Raw genomic sequence first — 20,844 nt, 5'->3', positions numbered from 1 at the left:
TCAACGTATGATTGGTTCTGGTAGCAATGTCGTAACGACCTGTCATAGGGTGATTGTCGTTGTCAGTCAACTCAGTTTCCCTCCCACTGTTGGCTGTAGACTGACCTCTGGAAAGGTGCGACATAAATGTGAACACGTTCAATGGAATGAGTTGTCGTTTTTGGATAAAAGGATTATTGTACATGGTTCAGTGTAATCATGGTCATGGTGGTTAGAAAAACCATTAGGTATTTCATATAGCGATAAATGAGATCATATATGCCATTTAATTTTTTTATTCAAAGTGCTGTCCAATAATTCTTCATTTAAAAATAAAAATAAATAATTAATGCTGTATCAACATTGTGCACATATGACATCAAAGTGGCAGTGTTGTGCTTCCGAAAGGTCATCCATCAATTCCACCTTTTTCATTGCAGAACTAAAAAGCATAAGTGTAAATGTTCAAATGAAGGATAGCTGAACTAGATTTTGCTGTGTCATTGCCCCCAGATCCATATTACAGGATTACTGTATTCAAAGCATGGTTTCAGTATGTGGTGTTCTAATTCCAGAAACGTGATCAAACATATTCCAACCAACTGTGAATCGTGGAAAAAAAAAACTCTTGAGAACCTGAGAAACAAATATTAGATTGCAAGAAAAACATTTTTTTTAAAAAAGTTTGAATTTTCAGTGACAAATCAAAATTACACTTTAATTTCATTCAAACATTGCACATAATAGTTGCAAAGTGTGTTGAGTTTTTTTTTTTAGAAACAACTAAAACAGTAAATTGGTACACTTAATATGAAGCAAATCTTCCAGACAGGTAGGATGTAGAATATATCTGAGAAACACCATTGTGATGCTGGTATACTAGGATGCTTGAGTAGAAGACAGTCATTGATACTGTTATTGGTGACAATTATGTTTATCCTACAATGACGAGTCAAAGTATGAACTGTGCAAACGATGTATCAAGTCAATCCTTGAAATGTGAAACTGCTGCTTTTTTTGTTCCCACAAAATTTGCCAAAGTAGAGTGAGCTCATTTCATGTACATTACTTATCCTAGAAACTTCAAATGTCCAGAACCTCAATTGACTTACTCACTACATGTTTATTAGTGTAGAATTAGTGAACTGGTGAACAACAGCGAGATTTCAGATACAGCACCACCTCAGGTACAGCGTCCAGTTTTAATTCTTACATTTTATCCTTTGACACTCAGACATTTTAAAATTCCAAGAGTAAGAAGCATTGTCATCCTCACTTATTATTTACTTGAGTTCAGTTTTCTGTCTCAGAGCTTTTGAACACAGAGATGTCTCTTTGACTGGTGATATTCGATGACATCACGCTCTTGCTTCCTGCTGCTTAGCATCAGCCTCATGCTCGCTGTCGTCTGAGTAATTCTCATGATCATCTGAGTAGTGGTAACTTTCATCAGAATAGTGGTGATCATCTCCATGTGAATCCCTGGCTGTGTGGTGTCCGGTGGCGTCCACGTCACTCTCCACCTCCCTGTCTCTCCCTTCTTCGCTCTTGCCTTCGTCATCCATGTCTTCATCATCAAGAAAGACTTTTCTGTAGTGAACAGGTTCGTGTCCAGCGTCCATCTCCTCTAGGTCACTAAATAATAGAAAAACACAATCAGTTGATAGCAGTAATATGTTCATTGTTAAGCCTAAATCAGAGTCAGATATTGGAATTATTGTTCCCCGAGACCAAATTGCTTATTACTCCACCGAGGAACGCAGCAGAGTTATGTGATGATCGGCGTTTGTCTGACTGTTTGTCTGTGCGCAAAATTATTTTAACACGGAAAAATGGATTTGGATGAAATTTTCAGGGAAGGTCAGAAATGACAAAAGGGATTAGATTTTGGCAGTGATGCAGCTTATAGTCTGGATCCAGCAATTTCTTAAAGATTTCTGTATCACTGTGAGATAGCATCACGGCGTCACTGTAACCATGACAACAAGTGAACACTACGTTAACTGCCTACTGATGATGACATGATTGTGATCCGACTACAAATCCACCACCGCGGACTTATCCATCGGAAATCATACAACGACTGAGCAGCCTTGGCAGAGTATTGCTCTCTGAGTGCTTTTCTTGTGTTACAGTTTCTCCAATTCAAGGTCATGAATATAAACAGTACAAAATACACAGATAAACATAAGTAGAAAAATATGCCCTAAAAATGTAAACATAAGTAGGAACTGTATAAAAGGCATATATCTACACTTACTGAAATGAGTAATATCACAATTATATTTTTAGCACTTCTTATTAGCCATTAGTCAGGAACATCAGGTGGGTTATTTATCATTTTAATCTACAGTGTAAATGTCAAAGCTGAGTTTGAAAGCGTTTCAAATACTCAACATCTTTTTACCACATTTCTTTTGACACAGTGACTTGACTCACTGCAGCACAGTCGCACTTAAGTCATTTGAGTATTTGATTGTCCAAAATAACCAATGAAATCTTGCCAATCCTCGTCAGGACTAAATATTTGTCAGCAGCTTGTGTTTCAGAGATGTCACAGGTTTACCTCTGCTTGCTGTCACTGGACGGGGAGGTCCTGCGTGCAGATCCTGATTTGGCTGCTTTGCTGCTGATAAACTCCTCAGTCACATCACATCCATGCAGGGCTTTGGTGTAGCGTTTCTCTGCCGCATGTTTGGCATTCTTCTGTTATCAAAGCACATGTTCAAAATGCTGATTTCTCCCTTTTGTGACTGTCAGTGAAATGGCTAACACAACACCCCAACCCTCAGAGTTACACAACAAATCCAATAGAGGAAACGTAGAAAAGTGCTCTAGACGACTAAATGTACACAGAAAGTATACTAAAAAAAAGCTCTGTATGTCAACATCAGCATTTAAATGTAGCATTTTACTTTGACCTCATTTGTGTCAAATAAAAAACATTTATTTGTATGTAATTTCTAGTTAATTTTAAATATTACTCATGTTTTATGGGTGTACATGATAGATAGATAGATAGATAGATAGATAGATAGATAGATAGATAGATAGATAGATAGATAGATAGATAGATAGATAGATAGATTCACCTGTGCAACCTGCTCCAGCAGCAGCGGCCTTCCCTTCACTCTCTGCTGCATCTCTTTAATCTCCAGCTGGTATTCCCTCCTGCGCTGAAAGTCTTGTTTCCTTCAGAGAGGACAGAATAATGGATCATTTCTTTCCTTATAGGCCACTGGACACCCTCAGACTCTTGCCCTGTAGTCTATACACACAGGATCAGCCCCAACAGACATGGAATAATAAATGATGGCCATCATTTCTTAAAAAAAGACAAACATGAAGTTTACATGGTAACTCTGAGTGAATAGAGTGTGTTGCATGAAGTTAGATATCCATCCATCCATTCTCTATACACTGCTTTATCCTCACTAGGGTCGTGGAGGGGCTGGAGTCTATCCCAGCTGACTCGGGCGAAGGCAGGGGACACCCTGGACAGGTCACCAGTCTGTCACAGGGCTACATATACAGACACACAATCACACTCACATTCACACCTACGGGCAATTTAGAGTAATCAATTAACCTCAGCATATTTTTGGACTGTGGGAGGAAGCCAAAGTACCCGGAGAAAACCGACACATGCACAGGGAGAACATGCAAACTCCATGCAGAAAGATCCCAGGCCCATCCCAGGATTTGAACCAGGGATCTTCTTGCTGCAAGGCAAAAGTGCTAACCATTAGGCCACTGTACAGCCCATGTTTGTTACTACACGTTGCTTATGAACAGTTGAGGCCACAGTAGTGGAAGTGTGGATTCTAGGCTACCTGAAGTCTTTGAGCTTGCTCTGGTGGGTCTGGGAGAGAGCCAGATGGGTGTCGTTGGCCTGGGCACGCTTCAAAACTACCCTCTGCAGCCTCTTCTCCTTCTGCTTCTGGCTTTCCCTCCACCGCTCCTCCTCCTCCTCAGCCCTCTTCCTCTGCTCCAGGACCTTTCTATTCAGGAAGATAACTTGGTCACAGATGGAGGAAGGTTTGAAGGAGGGAACTATGGCTGGGATGGGTGGACAGTGGAGCACTGGGGTGCTACAGTGGGCTAGAGGACTGTTTTGAAGTGGATGGTGGGTTGTAAGCACACTGCTGGGGTTATTGGGAAAAGGAGTTGAGCCAAGAGTTCCGTCTTAATGGAGTTCAAACACAGGAGGAAATTGTTGATCTCACTATGTCTAAACAGGACATTTGAGTTCTGAGGGTTTCTCTATGTAAACTATAATGGTGGAAGGTTTTGAGGTCATAAGATGGTACCTCACGGCCTCATGGCGTTTTTTAGTGGCATCTGTAGCTTTGGCCGGAATTAGCTCCAGGCTGCCTGAGAGGGATGAGCAGAGGCTTGAGTTTGGTGTCCGAACTGGTCCGGAGCTGATGTACGGCCAGCGCAGCATCTGAGGGCTGCTCTGCTCCTTCTCAATGTCAGCCAGGATGCGGTCTCGGTGTGAGGAGATCTGTGACGTCTTCAGTTCAAAGGGTTCACATGCAGTTGTGGGCTTGACCTCCTTTCGTTTTTCCAGGTGCTTCTGGAAGCGTCTGTAACTGGCATCAAAATCAGGTACCTCTTTGTTTATCTGTGGTCTGTGTGAGAAGCTGTCCTCCCCTCCAGCTGAAGCGCTGCCTTCTTTAGCCTTCTTACGCTCACTGAGTCGCCGTGTGAGCATGCTGGGAGGCATTGAAGCACTGTGGAGCATCTCCTGAGCCCTCATCTGTATCTTGATAGACCGATAGAGCTGCTCCTCCTTCATCTGCTCCCCTGATGCTGCTGCATACACAGACTTAGGCACGGGCTTGGCCTTGAATGGTTTAACTTTCTGCTGGTCGGAGAGTTGTTGGTCACGTAGCTGTTTCTGCTCCTTCTTTAGTCGCTCCCTCTCGAGGAAGCTAAAGGGCTTCTGGACGGTTCGAAGATGCTGCTCTTGTCGCTCTCTCATTGTTCGCAGTCGTTCCTCATTCCGTCCCTGTAGCTCTTCATAAAGCGGGAGGTGAACATGTGCAGGTACAGGACTAGCACGGAACTTCCTCTGGCACTCTGTCAGTTCCTCTAGCTGCCTTCGCAGCTCTCTATTCTCCAGTTCGATCTCTGAACGTGTCTTTACACCATGCTTCCGCCTTTCAGCCTCACGCAGCGTCATCTGGAAAGGTCTTGGGATGGTCACTCTGTGTTTCCAATGCTCCTGTTCACCATCTTTATTCCCCGGCCTCTTCTTTTCTTTCCTCTTTCGTGATCTCCTCTGGCCTCCTGGTAGGCTGTGCAGTGAAGAGGAGGACAGGCGGCGACTATAAGGGGACAGTTTAAAGTCCCTCCACATGTTCTTGATGTGCTCTTTGGGAGAAAAAAGCAGACCTTTCTCTACATCGTTACTGGCAGCTTCATCCTCATCTGAAGAGTCTGACTGTCCAGAGCTCCACCTGAGTTCAACAGCAGAGTGTGATTTCCTCAGGCGATGGCATGAGGCTGCTGGGCCGCTATTTGCCCACTGCAACCTAACAACAAAGAAGACAAACCAACAAAAAGCAAACCAAATAAAAAATGACTGTTAATATAAGAATCTTATATCTCAGTGTCAAAACATCACAATGAAATTAATTGTTTAATTGTTCTTTTAAAGACATACATTATGTCAGACAGTAATCTGGTAAATTCCAATACATAATAAAAGCTTGAATAATAAAGCTATTCTCTGTACGCATTCATTTGTCAATTATTCTCCTCAATTTTGGTCATTTTGTTTCTAAAGTGTCAGAGAGAACTGTGACAATTTCTCAGATTTCAAATATTCATATTTAGAATGTTGATCATGTCTAATCAGCAGTCCAAAATCCATAGATATTTCATTCACACTAACATAAAACAGCAAATGAAGTTTAGGCAATTAGTTTTATGACAAATGATTCAAACAATTAATAAATCAGCTGCCAATTCACAATTGTTTCAGTAATAATTTCAACTCTAGTTACACCTAATAATAGAAGATTTGGTGTAAAATAAAGTGATTTGTATTTCTCAACGTTGTTTTGTTGTCTCCAAACTGTCAGGTCAGAACCGTCACTCTGGTCAGCGCATCTGACAGCTTTAGAATGTTTTAAGGGATCGGTTCACACAAAGTTTTTTCACTTGCTGAAAAAATATGTGCCTCCATACATCTTACTTTCTATTGGCTGCTGATTTGAGATATTCCTGACAGAGATTCAATTTGTGCTGCCAACAGTTTGGAGTAAACAACTGAAATAGTCCTTTGGCTGTTCCTGGCTTGTGGCTTTTCCAAAGTAAAAGAGCTTTTAGCTGCACAGCATTATTTGTTTTACTTCCATTATACTGGGATGGCAGCAGACATGGAAGAGGTCTAAAAGTCAAGGACACATAAAACAAAAGAACATAGTTTGTACATAGTTACATAATACTGGCAGTGAATAAAAAATTGTTTCTTTCTGTCATTTTGTGGAAATGACCTTTTGTGTTACTAAATATGGAGATAACATCCCCCATAGTGAATAAAGGATTAAGATCACTATTGTTTGTTGTATTATGTCTATTAAAACCATAGAATACTAGAGAGAAAATGAACTCAAGACAATAAATTTTGAGTTCCTCGTATAACGCCTGCCAAAAGTCACCCACCTGTGCCCCGTATCCAGCTTTGTCATGTCAAAAGGCTCCATGGATTTGAGCTGCAGCTTTTGCCGATACATGCTCTCCAGCTCAGCCATTGTCCGCAGGTGGGCCTTCTTCAGCTCCTCCAGCTTGCTGTAGTACTCCTCATTGGAGAAAAAGATTTCACTCAGGTCGAGGCGGTCTCCTGCTGCTCTGTAGCCGGCTACCATGTGATGTCCACCCTTCCCCTGATAGTCCTCATCACAGAAATCAGAGCCTGAGTCCTCATACTCCAACTAAAATGGGCAAAGTTCACAAAAATGTCAAATCACAACCAGTGGTCGTCTTTAATCTGAATCTTAAGCAACTAAACAGTACATAGTTTGACTCACACGTTATATTTTGAATATGATATGAGAGGTAGCTTGAAAAAAATACATACTTGATTTGAAGCGGTCAGATATTTTAATGTAGCTACAAGATGTTGGCTTTAACCCCCATGGCTTCTGCAGAGAGCAGCCATGCTCAGCAGCACTCAGGATTAAGCCTATTATCGTGCCATATGGTGGAGCACAAAGGACAGCTGACCATAAAACACTTTAACTCACACACACCATCAGCCAGGTGTCTGGCTATATCAAAGCTCACATTATCATGAAGCGGGACAACTGCTACAAGATGCTGCTTGGAAGGACAGCAGTGGTGCTGTCCAGAGGAAAAATAAGTGTTGGGGATTATAAACTGAATGAGACGTCTGGTAATCTAGTCAAGACGGAAGTCCAAAAATAGTCAGGTAAACAAATTATACAGATCAAATAAATCCCTTCCGCAACACACACTGACCTAAAACTGTCATCAACAGGTTGACTGGACAAGATCGGAAAGTGTGTCAGGTTTACTTGACAAACAGATTAAAGATCATACTGGCTGAACTATTGGATTGTAAATCTTCTTAGTGTGGAACACATGGAAGAAAAAAAATCTTAAATCAAAAATCTGTATTTCAGACAGGCAGTATTGTAATAAGGAGTTAAAACCCTTTAAACTTGTTAATCGTTGTCTATGTCTGCATTGCTAAGAAGTCTTTTTGGGTCACAGTAATCCACCTCTAAATAACGTTACTTTAAGTCAGCATGCGTGTCGGAATACTTAGCAGGTTGGAGCTCATTCGCATCCGTAAAAGTAGACGTCAGGATCACTTTAATGTGTTCTAAACAAAAATCTGGGTTTATCATGGATCCTCTGGCTCTACACACCAACATTCACACTCAGTAAAGTTACTTTTATCGTCTTTACCTCCTTCTCGTAGTCCCGGTTGTCCATGTGACCCGTAGCCGTGTACGGCAGGACTCTCTCCCGCTCGTACGAAGCTAAAGGCACTTTGGTGTGCGGGTCTACCGGCGTTTTCAAACACGACGTCACCAGAACGTTTGTCCGGTGGGCATTCGCCATGGCTTCGAACAACTAACAACAGGTTTAATGAGTTATGGTTATCTAAAAGGTACAGAGGAAGTTAACTCAGCAGAGTTAATACAGAGAACCGCTGCGTTCGTCGGTAACCAGGCAACAGGTGAGCTGCTGCTTAGCAACGGAGAGTCTTGGCTGGAAAGGAAGTGACGGAGGGTGGCATTGAATGACATGTGCGGGTTTCATTCAAATTAAAAGTATCGTAAACAACTGAAAATACGAGAAATTTTACAGTAACAACAACGGTAAATAGACTTTAAATGATTCAAAATGTTATCTTCTTATAATAACTGCATTATTTATGAGCGGGACAGTAATAGTGATAGCTCATGTGAACAAACAAAAGAAATTATTTGAGAAGACAAATTGGAAAATGCAGGCTTTAAGGTAGCATCCTGTGATCATTGACACAAATTTGAAAAAGTGAGGTCACTGACATTAAAAGAAATACAGCTGAGATTTCCAATCAGTGTTACAGCATGAACCTGGTTATTTCAATGACCTGTGAACACTGCAACTTACTCAGCTTTGGACCCATTTGATGTGTCTATTTCCATGCCTGCATCATGCCTCTACATGGAAAACAATTACCGAAGACCTAAAAAATCTAACTGATGGAAAATTGCATAGGAAGATCAATGACCAACCAAAAGTTTGTGGAAACACAGTTGGAGCAGTAGTCAGGAGGTGTAGAATGAGCCATAGGACCACTAACTACAGCCAGAATAGCCATCCTCCCAAATTGATGCCACCTACAGTATAATTTTTGCACAATGTTCCTCTGAAAAAACATTCTAAAAAGGCACCCGGAAAGTTACTCAATACTTTTCTTGTAGTTAAAAAGAAAAATTCCGTAGTTTTATTCTGCATCCATTGGTTCGTGTGTGTGCGTGGGTAAAAGAAACATATTGTAAACACTTTGGAAGTTAAAAGGTTAAAAAAAGCATTCCAAAAGCAATTTTTCATTTAATGCTCTTTGTGACTAATCTCACTGTGCCACCAGTCTGCATTACCCAACAGATATTGCATCATGTAAATGCTTAAGTGCCGCCTACTTTTTATACTTTTTTACAAATCAACACCAGTACTAGCCTAGCCGCGCTAGACAACCCACGGCAACGAATTTAATAGACCCTGTGCACGATAGCATGTGCTAGTTCCGGTTGAAAAACTCCGGGTGCTACAGTTACTTCCGGTCCTGCTTACAGCGCTGTCAGAATGGAAGAAGCCAGCAGTACACTTTACTTTTCCAGATGCCTAGGCAACTTGCCTAAAATTTCTGTTGACGATGTTTATCGTATCGATGATGATTTTGCGTCAGCTCCTTAAAGCAAACGGGAAAAGGGATTCAAATTTTATATATCCCAGTACATATATAACTTTGAAGGTAAGTGGCATCGCATCCTACATAACTAGCGCTAGCTTAACTGTAGGGCTTGCCAAACATGTACCTTATCATTTTATTTTCCAGTATTTATATATTACTATTTTTTGCTTAGTTAGCTACTAGAATCCACTTTACACGTTAGTCTTTGGTACTTAGCCCGTTGCGCTTCAGTGTCCCATCTGCGGTACACTTTGAGATCTGCATAAGCAATTTGCTAAACGTCTGAAACTGCAAACGCGATTATACAAACACTATACGCCGATGGAAAGCTTAGATTCTCATGAATCCGCCGGTATAAACAACTTTCAGATGTGATTACCACAGCGGGTAATATAAACACATTTGTCCAACAAACAACGAATATCCATCCATCCGTTCTCTATACACGGCTTCAACGTACACAGCGCGACCCACATTTCCGGGTTCATTATTACACACGGATGAAAATATTCCACAAAAAACGGCCATAATCCAACCTTGGACATCCAGACTAAACAAGCCAGTAACATATTTTGTCCAAAACATGTCTTGAAGTCGGTATATACTCCACGAATAGGTCGTTTTCAAGGAAATGCACCTCGCGATGCGCATCTAATATTCCCTGTATTTCTCGTCATATTTTTATTTACAAATAGAATGTTAGCGATTTTTTGTACTGAAAGTGGCTGGAATTGACTGCAGCTTAAAGGGTTAGTCGAGTTCAGCAAGACATTTTATATTTGTAGTTTTGTTTGAACAAAATGACAAATGCTTGGATTTCCTCTATATTTGATTAGATGTAAAAACGGAATAACAAATGATTGAAGAGTGCACGGATTGTTGTTATAGTTTATCAGATATTTGCTGTTTGATCAGTGACTATGCACTAATATTCCCGATCCTCAGCTCAGTGTGAAACATTTTTTTTCGTCTAATTTTGGCAATCCACTGAGCCCGCAAATGCCGGTCTTTTGGAAAATGGTGAAGGCTTATAGAACTGTTATAAACACCAAAAGCCGAACATAATGGTACACTACAGTACCTCCCATATCGACCTTGAACACGCTGAAATCTGATTTTTTGTTTTGCCGAGAAAACAGTGTTTTTCTTTTTTGATTCCATGTTATCCATGCTGCGTAATAGCCTCCGGAAGGACCTGTAAGCCCCTCCGGTCAGAACCCGGAAGTTAGCATTTTTGACGTGCACAGGGTCTATTCTCTGCCAGGGTGGGTCTAGTTACCCTCCATAAGGCTCGAGGCTGGATTCTCCTAAAACTGGCCGGACGAATCACCATGAAGTGTAGAGTCAGAAGGCGGGCGTAACTAAGTGATGACAGAGGCGCAACGATTCTGACAGAAACAACCTGCGCACAATAAACAGTTATCTTTCGACTGGGCTTTGGCCACAGCCCTTAAAGATTTGAAGCTAAAATTCAACTTGAAAGATAAACAAAGGACGGCACTGAAGTGTTTCATTGAGAAGAAAGACGTATTTGGACTTATGCCGACGGGATATGGCAAATCCTTAATATACCAGTTGGCTCCGCTGGTTGGGAAGCTAATGGTATATCTATGGCTAATGGGACTTAGCCACAATCTGCCGGTGCTCTAGGAACTACGTCAGCCTATTTGTTGTGTTGATTGGTTGTATACCTACTCAATTGCTGCAGAGGGGTTTGATAGACAACCTTTTAGCCGCCTCCCTCCCTGTCGAGCTTCCCTAGACCCTTGTGCCGTCAGAAACATGGGTCTAGCGTGGCTAGGCTACACCAGTACAGCTTTACAGAAAAAACTGAACTCTGTCATAAATGGGCAGATTCAGTCAAAAATCTCTGCTGAGCTTTAGCAGGAAATTGACCATGAATTCAATGACTAATTGTCAAGTCATTATTAATCTTGGCTGATATGTTAAGGTCATGTTTGAAAATAAGGCTCACAAGTCATTTCAAACATAACCTAACATAGGTGCTGCCACAAGCACGTACTTCACAAACCAATGGAAAGAATTTCAGCCCGTTATGATCAAGTATTAAAGCAAATCCAGTGCATACGAGTCTGTTCTATTCATCTCTGTAAAATAAGAAATCCTGATGTAACTCAGTCAAGACCTTCTGCATGATCTTTTGGGCAAACTTGACTTTGTCAGTTTCATGGCATTTTAGCTGCTTCCATTTGTTAAGCACAAAAAGGTTTAAAAGTTTTCCACTTTCAGCTACATTTGCTTGTCTTAAGTTTATTCTTGAAAGTTTCAGTTGGCTGCTCAGACAAATGGCAGCGATCTGTAACATCATTATACTGCCATAAGCCGAGTTAAATTAAAAGGTACATTTAAAAAGACGCTGCGTACTTTTTGATTTTAAAAAATAACATTTACAAACCATCTGAAATAAAACTAAGACACAAACTTAAGACAGATTATTAATGACTGTATAACAAGCCACAAAGCTGATGTTGAAGTTTTTATGGTAAAAAATAAATAAATCACACGTGCAACAGCTGGAGTGTCAACAAAAAAAAAACAGCCTTTGTTTATTAAATTAGGCAACGTAACAACTACAGCGGAAATCTGAACAGACTGACGTCGACAGAGTCCTCTGATCCCTCGCAGTACGAGCAGGCTTACTGACAGAACTCACTGGATGGACTTACCGGGTGTTCACCTGGAACAAAACAAAACAAGGTTAAAAACGTCATTTACTTCACTCAGACCTGTATACAGTTAAAAATAAAGGTATTTTTAAAAAACGGAACCCATAGTTTGGGGTGTTGAGTCTCACCACATCGTCGATCTTGAGGATGCTGCGGACCGTCTCTGTGGCCAACGTCAGAGCACTGATGGAAACCAGGAGAGGCTGCACCACCAGCTCCTCCAGGATGTTGGAGATTCCTCCCTGTTAGACACAAAAGCAGGAAAATTCAATCAGTCACAGCAAATGAAAACATCTCATGGGATTGTGTTTACTGAATGCATCATTTTACCTTCAGCTGCATCAGTATAGTATTATCACTAACATCATGTACATGCTCACAGGTACAACTTATCTTATTCTCAGTAATGTGTCTATTTTTCCAATGAAATTATAGTTTGGTCTGAAAAATGACAGTAAAGTCAGGATCGCCAAGGAAGGCAGCGAGTTATGTGATGACAAGTGAACGTTCATCTGTCAGTCTGTCTGTTAGCAACTTTACTCAAAAACAGACTAATGGATTTGAAGGAAGTTTTCAGGGAAGGTCAGAAATGACACAAAGACCAGGTGATTAGATTTTGGCAGTGAAGCAGCTTTTAGTCTGGATCCAAGGATTTGTTAAAGATTTTTGTATCACGGTGAGATAGCGGCACAGCGTCATTGTAACCATGACAACAAGTGAACACTACATCAGCTGCCTGCTGACGATCACATGATTGTGATCCTACTACAAATCCACCACTGAGGACTTATCCATTGGAAATCATACGAGGATGAATTGATTAAATTGTGAGGGTGTTTCTGAGTCCCATCAATTCCCGCCGCCTGCTGCATATTTGGGTCACGTGATTCAATATCCGTACATGACGTACACATGCATGACACACACCTGTACTCAGCACAAGGTCATTTGGTTTGTGGGTACATCTATATTAAATGGACATGTTCTATGGTGCCGTGATTCATGATCATCAATAACTAATAGACAAATGCTGCATTTATTAAAAAAAAAAAAAGCTGCACTTTCTGACAATGCCGTATGGGGGAATGAACAGTCTTGGTGGAGTACTGCGCTCTCTGAGTGCTTCTTTTGTTTCAGCAGTTGTTGACTGAAGCCATGTCATGTAATCAATGAGACAAAGAAGAGCTAAAGCACCTTGCGGACGTTGATGCCGGCCATCTTGTCTCCCTGTGCATGTCTGTTGCGGAGCTCCGTCACAGTGGAGATGGGGTTCAGGCCGGCATTCTCAGCGAGCGTTGAGGGGATGACCTCCAGGGCGTCGCCATACGCCCGCACGCAGTAAGCCTCCATACCACCCAGGGTGCGGGAATATTCTGCCAAACGCACAGCCAGCTCGATCTCAGGAGCACCGCCACCAGCAATCAGAGCTCTAAGGAAAGACGAGCAGGAGGCAACATTATGACAAATATACCGACACAAATCACAGAAATGATGCAAAAATTAGACAGATGGTGCCTTCTTGACTTTTGATCGATTCTTCTAGGTCATGTTGCAGTAAGCCTGATAAACATGAGTTAACCTTCTGAAACATGATGACTCATTTGAAAAGCATGTTGTTTGTTTAGAAACAAAAAACAGCAAAAAAACAGAATGCCCAGATATGGTTCAGGGTTGAGAGGGCAAAGTGATTCTCCTGGTTTAATACACTCTTAGGTCCTGATTCATTTATGTCTCTAATAACAACACATGAATGAAAGTAACTGCTGACTGAGGACACAGCGACATGATGAAAAAGTCAAAGGTCTAGAAAACTATGCAAAGCATCTAAATGACCTAAACCACTTGTATTGGAGGTAAAACTAAAGTGAGCTGACAGAAACAATTACAAATAATATAGATTTTTCAGGAAAACTGTGTACTGTAATGTCCTTCAGTAGAAGGAAGTGGGTCTGCCAGCTGGAGTAGGAGTTGACCTTTGATTTGTTTATTTATCGTTACTGATTGAAACGGTCATCAAAATCATCTTATTAAGACACGGTACATTAATCTGAACTTACACTTTAATTTAAATGTACTTATTTCAAACATACACTACTATTTAAAAGTTTGGGGTCATTTAGAAATGTTCTTATTTTTGAAAAAAAAAGATTTTTTTTCCCAATGAATATAACATTAAATGAATGATAAATCCAGTATAGACATTGTTAATGTGGTAAATGACTATTCTAGCTGGAAACGGTTGATTTTTAATGGAATATCTCCATAGGGGTACAGAGGAACATTTCCAGCAACCATCACTCCTGTGTTCTAATGCTACATTGTGTTAGCTAATGGTGGTGAAAGGCTCATTGATGATTAGAAAACCCTTGTGCAGTTATGTTAGCACATGGATAGAAGTGGGAGTTTTCATGGAAAACATGGAATTGTCTGGGTGACTCCAGACTTTTGAGCAGCAGCGCATGTGAAATTAACATGAACATCATGTGTGTGAATGCTCTCCAGCCAAGTTGCTGAAACAACCAGGAATGAGTAAACGGTGAGCTCTTCACTGTACTGTTCCTCCGTTCGTTACGCTCCAGCAGGATGAACCAATGCAAGAGCGCCTTTGTCAGAGGGTGTGTGTCTGTGTTGTGCCCAGAAAACGCAGAAAACAAACAGTGCAGAGATGACTGACCTCTTCTTGACCAGGCAGCGGATGACACACAGTGCATCGTGGATGGAGCGCTCCGCCTCCTCGATCACCAGCTTGTTAGAACCCCGAACAACGATGCTCACGGTCTTCCCAGGGCTAGAGCAGCCTGTGATCTGCAGCAAGCAGCGAAACATGCACACCAAGTCCATCATTATTATTCTGTCTTCAGCTACAGTCAGAGAGTAACACTAGGGCTGCAGCCGATCGATGAATCCAGTCATCATCCGTTTCTGTCTTGTGCATGGTACGGCCTCAAAACCGGAACTGAGCACACTGTGCAACACAGATAACCGTCTGGGTGGAACATGGACGGACATCCACACTGTATTGCCCCGTACTGTGCATGAGACAGATGATTATCGATTCATCCATAGCTACAGCCTAAAGAAACAGGATATGCCCTTTAACCTGAACTGTGCTGTGACTGTGTCCAGTCAGACATCAGAATCTCTGCACAAAGTCTCCATGCCTACCTTAATCAGTTTGCCGGAGCCGTCCAGGTTGACCTCTTCTGCCAGCTCCGCCGTGCCGAGCATTTCTGGGGTGAAGTGGTCGATGTGGGCGATGGGCTTGGTGCCGATAGTCTGAACAGCAGCAAAGGTTTCATTTTAGTCTCTAGTTTTATTTGTAAAGAATATATCATTGAGAACACCTGCAGCGAAACTGGATTTTAGAATGTTAGACGTCGATTATGCGTGCCACTATAATGCTGACAGAACATTAGTACAGAGAATAGTGGAGATTCTGACACCAAAAGGTGCAGGTCAAAAAACAAACCATTTGCTCAAAATGTTGATATTTTTTTTATTAAACATTAAAATAAGAATATTTTGGACAGTATGTATATTCTAAATGCTGTAATTCTGCTTTTCCATCAGATGAACTGAAGCAAAGAGGATTTTAAGAAAGTCAAACATGCATTCAGGTCGGAGCCAAACTAACGTGTGACAACATCAGTGGAAGAAACATCTGCTGCTCATCAGCAACACGATGACACAGAGTGACAGAACATTTAGAACTGTGTGAAACACGGGGCAGCTGGGGGGACTGGACGGCACTCACCTTGCAGATGAACTCGATGTCCTCCCTCTCAATTTCTTTCACCACCATGATCTTCATCTTGTTGAGGAAATGCAGAGCGAGGTCACTCAGAGCATCTCTGTCACAAGACAACGTGTTGTTAGCGTGAAGTTAGCGTGTCAGAAGCGAATGACTGGTCGGAAAATATGGAATTGCGATTTGTCTGACAAATAATGCATGCTGAGAAATAATTTTTTAAAATTTCAATTCAACATTTATGTGTAATCAATATAAACCATGATGGACCATTATCACATCAGAAAGCATCGCATTCTATGCCAGGATGAGAACTTAACGATATCAATACGTTTATAAAAGACATGCTGAGGCGAACTGGTGATTCTAAACTGTCTGTAGGTGTGAATATGATTGTCACTACAGCTGTGTCTGCCCACCTGAGGATGGACTTCTGGATGAGCAGCACGTTGCAGCCGGCCTTCTTGATCTGTTTCACTAAGTTGAGGATGTAAGCTCGCTCCTCCCGCAGCACACGGTCCATCTGGGCGTAGTCTGAGACCACGATCTGGTTGTCCATCTGCATCCCCGAAGAACAGGGCAGGGCAGGACAGAGAGGGACAAGTCAGGAATGTGTCAGAGGTTAGAAGCAGAGTTTGAAGAACAGGCTGTTTCCAGTCAAAAGCTAAACCAACAGTTCTGTAAAATCTGGGATAATTGGAAACATGACAATTTGTATGAATGAATTATTGTATGCACGAACTTTAGAAAGTGTTTGGAAATGTACCAAACAGAAGATGAGGTATTTCTGACAACACTTTATTACTACTTATTCTTTAAGTATTAAAATGCATTCATCATTATTTATGAGAAGTCATTGCAATTTCAATCTATGGAGACTTTTCACAGAGAGTAATATCACAACATAACAAAGAAACACTGTTCTTTACACTGATCCTTCATTTGACAACTCTATATGATCGAGCACTTTTCTGCCTGTATAAACTGATACTGAGAAACAATAAAACAGGATTCTCTTCTCCTCCCTACAAACGAAGAAAGACCACAAAAAGTAGAGTTCCCACAAAAAGTCAAGCTAAATCAATACAACATTTAAAATCTGACGCTGAGCCTGAAACACAGAAGCAGAAAATGTTGATATTCATCAAATGACTCACATCAGTTTTGGGAGGAGACAGGCAGAACTGGATGAGGCCTATTTTGGCCTTCTCCACACGGGTCACCCCGGTGTTGGCCACCCTCTGGGTCAGCACCAGACCGTCCACCAGCTCACAGTCATCAATGGTCCCTCTGAGCACAGCACACAGCAGTGAGTAGCACCACAAAACAACTCTAACAGATGTGAACAATCGCAGAAAGAAAAACAAACTCACCCAAGCTTCTTGATGATTTTGATGTCCTGCAGGTCGACGCTGGTGGCCGTGGCGGGTTCAATGACTCTCATAACGGCGTCCACGCTCATGGGCGCCAGCAGACTGGAGTACTGCGACACCACCTTAGAGCACAGCGACGTGGTGGCGCTGTTGAGCAGCGTCTCACGGTCGCTCAGCTGCACCGGCCGGCTCATGGCTGTCAGCACCTCCACGCCCTTATCCACGGCCTTCTGGAAGGACTCGGAGATGATGGTTGGGTGGATACCTGACCGATGGGACGAAACCCAGACATCACTGCTGAATCAACCCAACAAGATCTGGACTAAACTCTTCAGCAGTTGCTTCATCAAGCACGGATTTAAGCAAAAATGACCAACATTCGGTGGTTTCAGTGAATAAAATGTGAAAGATCTGTTTGCGGTCACTTTCGTGTGACTTAATACATAAAAATGTAAATATTTCTGTACTTTGCTTTGCTGATGAAGCAATATGACTGCCACTCTTCACTGTTTGCGGGCATTTTACAGACCGGGTCTCCAAAGAAACTGGTTAACTTTAAAATAATTCACTGTTTGATGACCATCATTGACAAAACTGTTTTCCAACTTTACATTCATTTTCAATATACCAACCTGCCTACGCTTTTCCACCTCTTTGCCTTTTTAATGCGTGAAGTGAAAATGTGCATAAAAACAAGTAGTTAGTTTCAAAAATGGAATCACGTCTCCTTCAACTGATTTTTTTTTTTTTTTTTTTTACATTTTTCAAAACTGTCACCAGTTCCCACTTGTCCTCCATGACAAAGGGCAGTAACTAAGGTGAGCATTTAGATCTGAATAAAACCCTCTCCTTTTTTGTATCAGCGCCCACCTTTCTGCAGCAGTTTGGAGCAGGCATCCAGCAGAGCTCCAGCAATCACTACAACAGAGGTGGTGCCGTCCCCCGCCTCAATATCCTGGGCTTTGGACAGCTCCACCAGCTGAAACACATTTCAGTCAACGTCAGCTGAATGGTTCGGGTTTGGGGTAGGATTAGGGATTGCTGTTGTTACAAAAATATCTAAGGAGAACATTAACGTACCATTTTGGCAGCTGGGTGGAGCACCTGCATCTGCTTCAGGATGGTGGCCCCGTCGTTGGTAATGGTCACGTCACCTTTCTCATCCTGGATCTGAAACACAAAACAGCTTTTGGTTTGGTAAACATGTACGAACCAGGAGTCGGGTAAAGCCAGCCGAAAGTCACAATCTGTTTACTGACCATCTTGTCCATGCCTTTTGGTCCCAGACTTGTTCTGATGGCATCTGCAACAGCTGTCAAGGAAAGCAAGTGACGGTTAGAACAGCGCCGACAATCAGCTCAGTCTGCTTCCACTCAAACCTGTCTGCCATTAAAAAGCACAGATTTGTAACTCGCCACAAGAAAACATTACTTTATCCTTTTTTTTAGTGTGTAAATTTCCAAGTGTTTGTGAGTGTTTTGTGTGAGTTTTTTTTGTTGTGTTGATATACACTACCAGTAAAAGTTTGGACACACCTTCTCATTCAATGCTTTTTATTTATAAATACTACTTTTCTACAGTGTAGTTTAATAATGAAGATTAACACTTTTTGTTTACATCACTTCATATGTTTTCTTTTATTGATTTGATGTATTCCGTATTAATCTGCAATGTAGAAAATAATTAAATAAAAACCATTAAATGAGAAGGTGTGTGCAAACTTTTGCCTGGTAGTGTAGACTTCAGTGGTTCATTCTGTAGTTTGTCTCTTTTTTCTGTTGATCTTTGTCTGATTTTTGTCATTTTGGGTTTCCTTTTGGTCTCGCTTGTGTTTTTTGTCTTATTTTTGTCATTTTGTGTTTTGCTTTATCTGTCGTTTTGAGCATTACTTGTGTCGTTTTCTGTCGGTTTGTTTCTCGCTTTTGTCATTTTTTGTCTCATTTGTGTAATTTTTGTCTTGTTTTTGTCGTTTGCCTTTTTTTGTCGCTTTGTAACTTTATTGTTTCTTTTTTGCGTTGTTTTATTTACTTTGTCTCACTTTTTGTCATTTTGTGGCTCATTGTTTGTCTCATTTTGTCTTGTTTTGTTGTTGTTTTTGTCTGACTGTTGTCGTTTGATCATAAAGTTAAATACTACCTCATTCAGTTCTAGATACCTGTGACTAAATGTTTTGTGACTTACTAGATAAACAGTGATTTGTAAGTTGTAATGTCTAAATGATAAATGAGGACATAATGTTGCTGAAATTGAACTTATTTTTCTTAAGAAACTCCAGGCTGTTCATAATGTTTTGTACAAAGATAAGTCCTTAAATGTGAACATTTTCAGAATGGACGTTTTGCACTAAAACAAAGGGGAAAAAATGGAGCTGTGATTATTTATAGGTTATTATGTTGTAATTTTATTGGTGTGGCCACTGGAGATCAAACTGGGTTGAATGTGGAACCTGAACTAAAATGAATTTGACACTCCTGTGTTGCACCGTCCAAGAACGGTTCCCAACGACATTGTCAGCTTTTTAAAATGTGTTTTCATTTTTGATGCAGACAGAATCACCCCAACCATTTAAGAATGAGTTATTTATACCTATTCATGTCACCTAGTGAAAACCGTTTTCCATATCACAGAAAAGTATCATTAAAACACTATTAAACTGTGGACTTCAGCTAAACACGTTAGTTTGTGGTCAATTTGCCCCGAAGCTTCTGGCCTTATATAGCAAGCAGCAGCTAGCTCATGCTGAGATTGTGTTGAGTCATGAGCATCTTGTAGGCAGGGTGCACCCAACTCTGGCCAAAATATTTGAAATGACTGCAGCATATAGCCAGTTGCTTTTACCTTCTCTGACAGGAGTCTTAGTAGAAGAAACCCAGTTTGAAGGTACACATCAGTAAGATGAATGGTATGTATGGTGCATTTAAATGTGCAGAACAGAAACCAATGTACTACCCATACCTGCAAGGCTTTGATTTAAACACTATCGCATAGAATTGAGAGTTTACTGCATGAGGTTTAGGACCAGACAGGAATAGGATACTACCTGGAAGACTAGAAATAACGGTACCCAGCCCAGCCTGGGGCTGCCATGCTCAGCTAGGAGAGGGTGTTTGGAAACTTATGTTAGCATTTTAAAGCAGCTTGTTTGCGTTTTAGCCTACCTTTGGCAGCAGAGATGTTACTGAACCGAATCTGGGCCGGCTTGTCGCGGTCCACATACGCCCCTCCTTTGTTTTTGCCTGCGTTTGAGGCTTTCGGTGCAGCCATTGCTTCGGGCATCGCCTCTTCCTAATCGATGGAAAATGTTCAGAGAAGTCTTCAGAGAGGGACCGATGAGTCCCAGAGACGGAATACCGCGGTTCGGCTTCGGATGGACACAGATTAAGGCGTCGCCACCGGTCCCGATCAGAAGCTTCCAGAGCACCGGCTGCAGGAGGGGGAAGAAGGACCCGGCTGTCAAACCGCCCGGCGCTCGGAGATGACGTCGCCAGACATTAGGCGTCGATTGCCGCTTTGATAAAACTCACTGACAATTTTTTTCAAAAATTAAAACATTTTAATTTGCATACGTGGCATAATAATGCACATAATCAACACATATTTATTCAGATGTAGTCT

General features: G+C 41.5%; 2 protein-coding genes across 3 annotated transcripts; both read right to left on the bottom strand.

Annotated features, from left to right (window-relative positions):
• Positions 1-247: 247 nt before the first annotated feature.
• fam161a (FAM161 centrosomal protein A) lies at positions 248-11,844 on the bottom strand. 2 transcript variants are annotated; one of them, XM_022215951.2, is made up of 7 exons: positions 7,924-11,844; positions 6,655-6,923; positions 4,290-5,519; positions 3,813-3,980; positions 3,072-3,171; positions 2,546-2,685; positions 248-1,614 (listed from the first exon to the last, which is right to left on the bottom strand). In XM_022215951.2, the coding sequence occupies exons 1-7, from the start codon at positions 8,077-8,079 to the stop codon at positions 1,338-1,340; spliced, it is 2,340 nt and encodes a 779-aa protein (XP_022071643.2). In that variant the 5' UTR covers positions 8,080-11,844; the 3' UTR covers positions 248-1,337. The 2 variants fall into 2 exon arrangements, with proteins under 2 accessions (XP_022071643.2, XP_051801593.1); XM_051945633.1 differs by having other exon boundaries at positions 2,546-2,682.
• A 112-nt stretch (positions 11,845-11,956) lies between these two features.
• cct4 (chaperonin containing TCP1, subunit 4 (delta)) lies at positions 11,957-20,696 on the bottom strand. Its single transcript, XM_022215949.2, has 13 exons — positions 20,388-20,696; positions 18,489-18,541; positions 18,310-18,399; positions 18,100-18,208; positions 17,230-17,494; positions 17,014-17,146; positions 16,276-16,415; positions 15,863-15,959; positions 15,274-15,384; positions 14,783-14,913; positions 13,303-13,537; positions 12,237-12,350; positions 11,957-12,119 (listed from the first exon to the last, which is right to left on the bottom strand). Exons 1-13 carry the CDS (start codon positions 20,503-20,505, stop codon positions 12,105-12,107), a joined length of 1,611 nt encoding a protein of 536 aa, XP_022071641.1. The 5' UTR covers positions 20,506-20,696; the 3' UTR covers positions 11,957-12,104.
• Between the last annotated feature and the right edge of the window lie 148 nt (positions 20,697-20,844).

This window comes from Acanthochromis polyacanthus, chromosome 3 (assembly GCF_021347895.1).
Source record: "Acanthochromis polyacanthus isolate Apoly-LR-REF ecotype Palm Island chromosome 3, KAUST_Apoly_ChrSc, whole genome shotgun sequence".
Taxonomy (NCBI): Eukaryota; Metazoa; Chordata; class Actinopteri; family Pomacentridae; genus Acanthochromis; species Acanthochromis polyacanthus.
This window is presented reverse-complemented; position numbering and strand designations above follow the sequence as displayed.

What these genes read in the sequence shown, in the direction of transcription:
- fam161a (XM_022215951.2), bottom strand. Translation starts at nt 8,079, where the DNA reads ATGGCGAATGCCCACCGGACAAACGTTCTGGTGACGTCGTGTTTGAAA. An exon ending in ACCGGGACTACGAGAAGGAG is followed by an intron (nt 6,924 to 7,923) that starts GTAAAGACGATA and finishes TGCCCATTTTAG; the next exon opens with TTGGAGTATGAGGACTCAGG. An exon ending in AAACGCCATGAGGCCGTGAG is followed by an intron (nt 3,981 to 4,289) that starts GTACCATCTTAT and finishes CTTCCTGAATAG; the next exon opens with AAAGGTCCTGGAGCAGAGGA.
- cct4 (XM_022215949.2), bottom strand. Translation starts at nt 20,505, where the DNA reads ATGCCCGAAGCAATGGCTGCACCGAAAGCCTCAAACGCAGGCAAAAAC. An exon ending in AAAATCATCAAGAAGCTTGG is followed by an intron (nt 17,147 to 17,229) that starts GTGAGTTTGTTT and finishes TGCTGTGCTCAG; the next exon opens with AGGGACCATTGATGACTGTG. An exon ending in ACATCGAGTTCATCTGCAAG is followed by an intron (nt 15,385 to 15,862) that starts GTGAGTGCCGTC and finishes GCTGCTGTTCAG; the next exon opens with ACTATCGGCACCAAGCCCAT.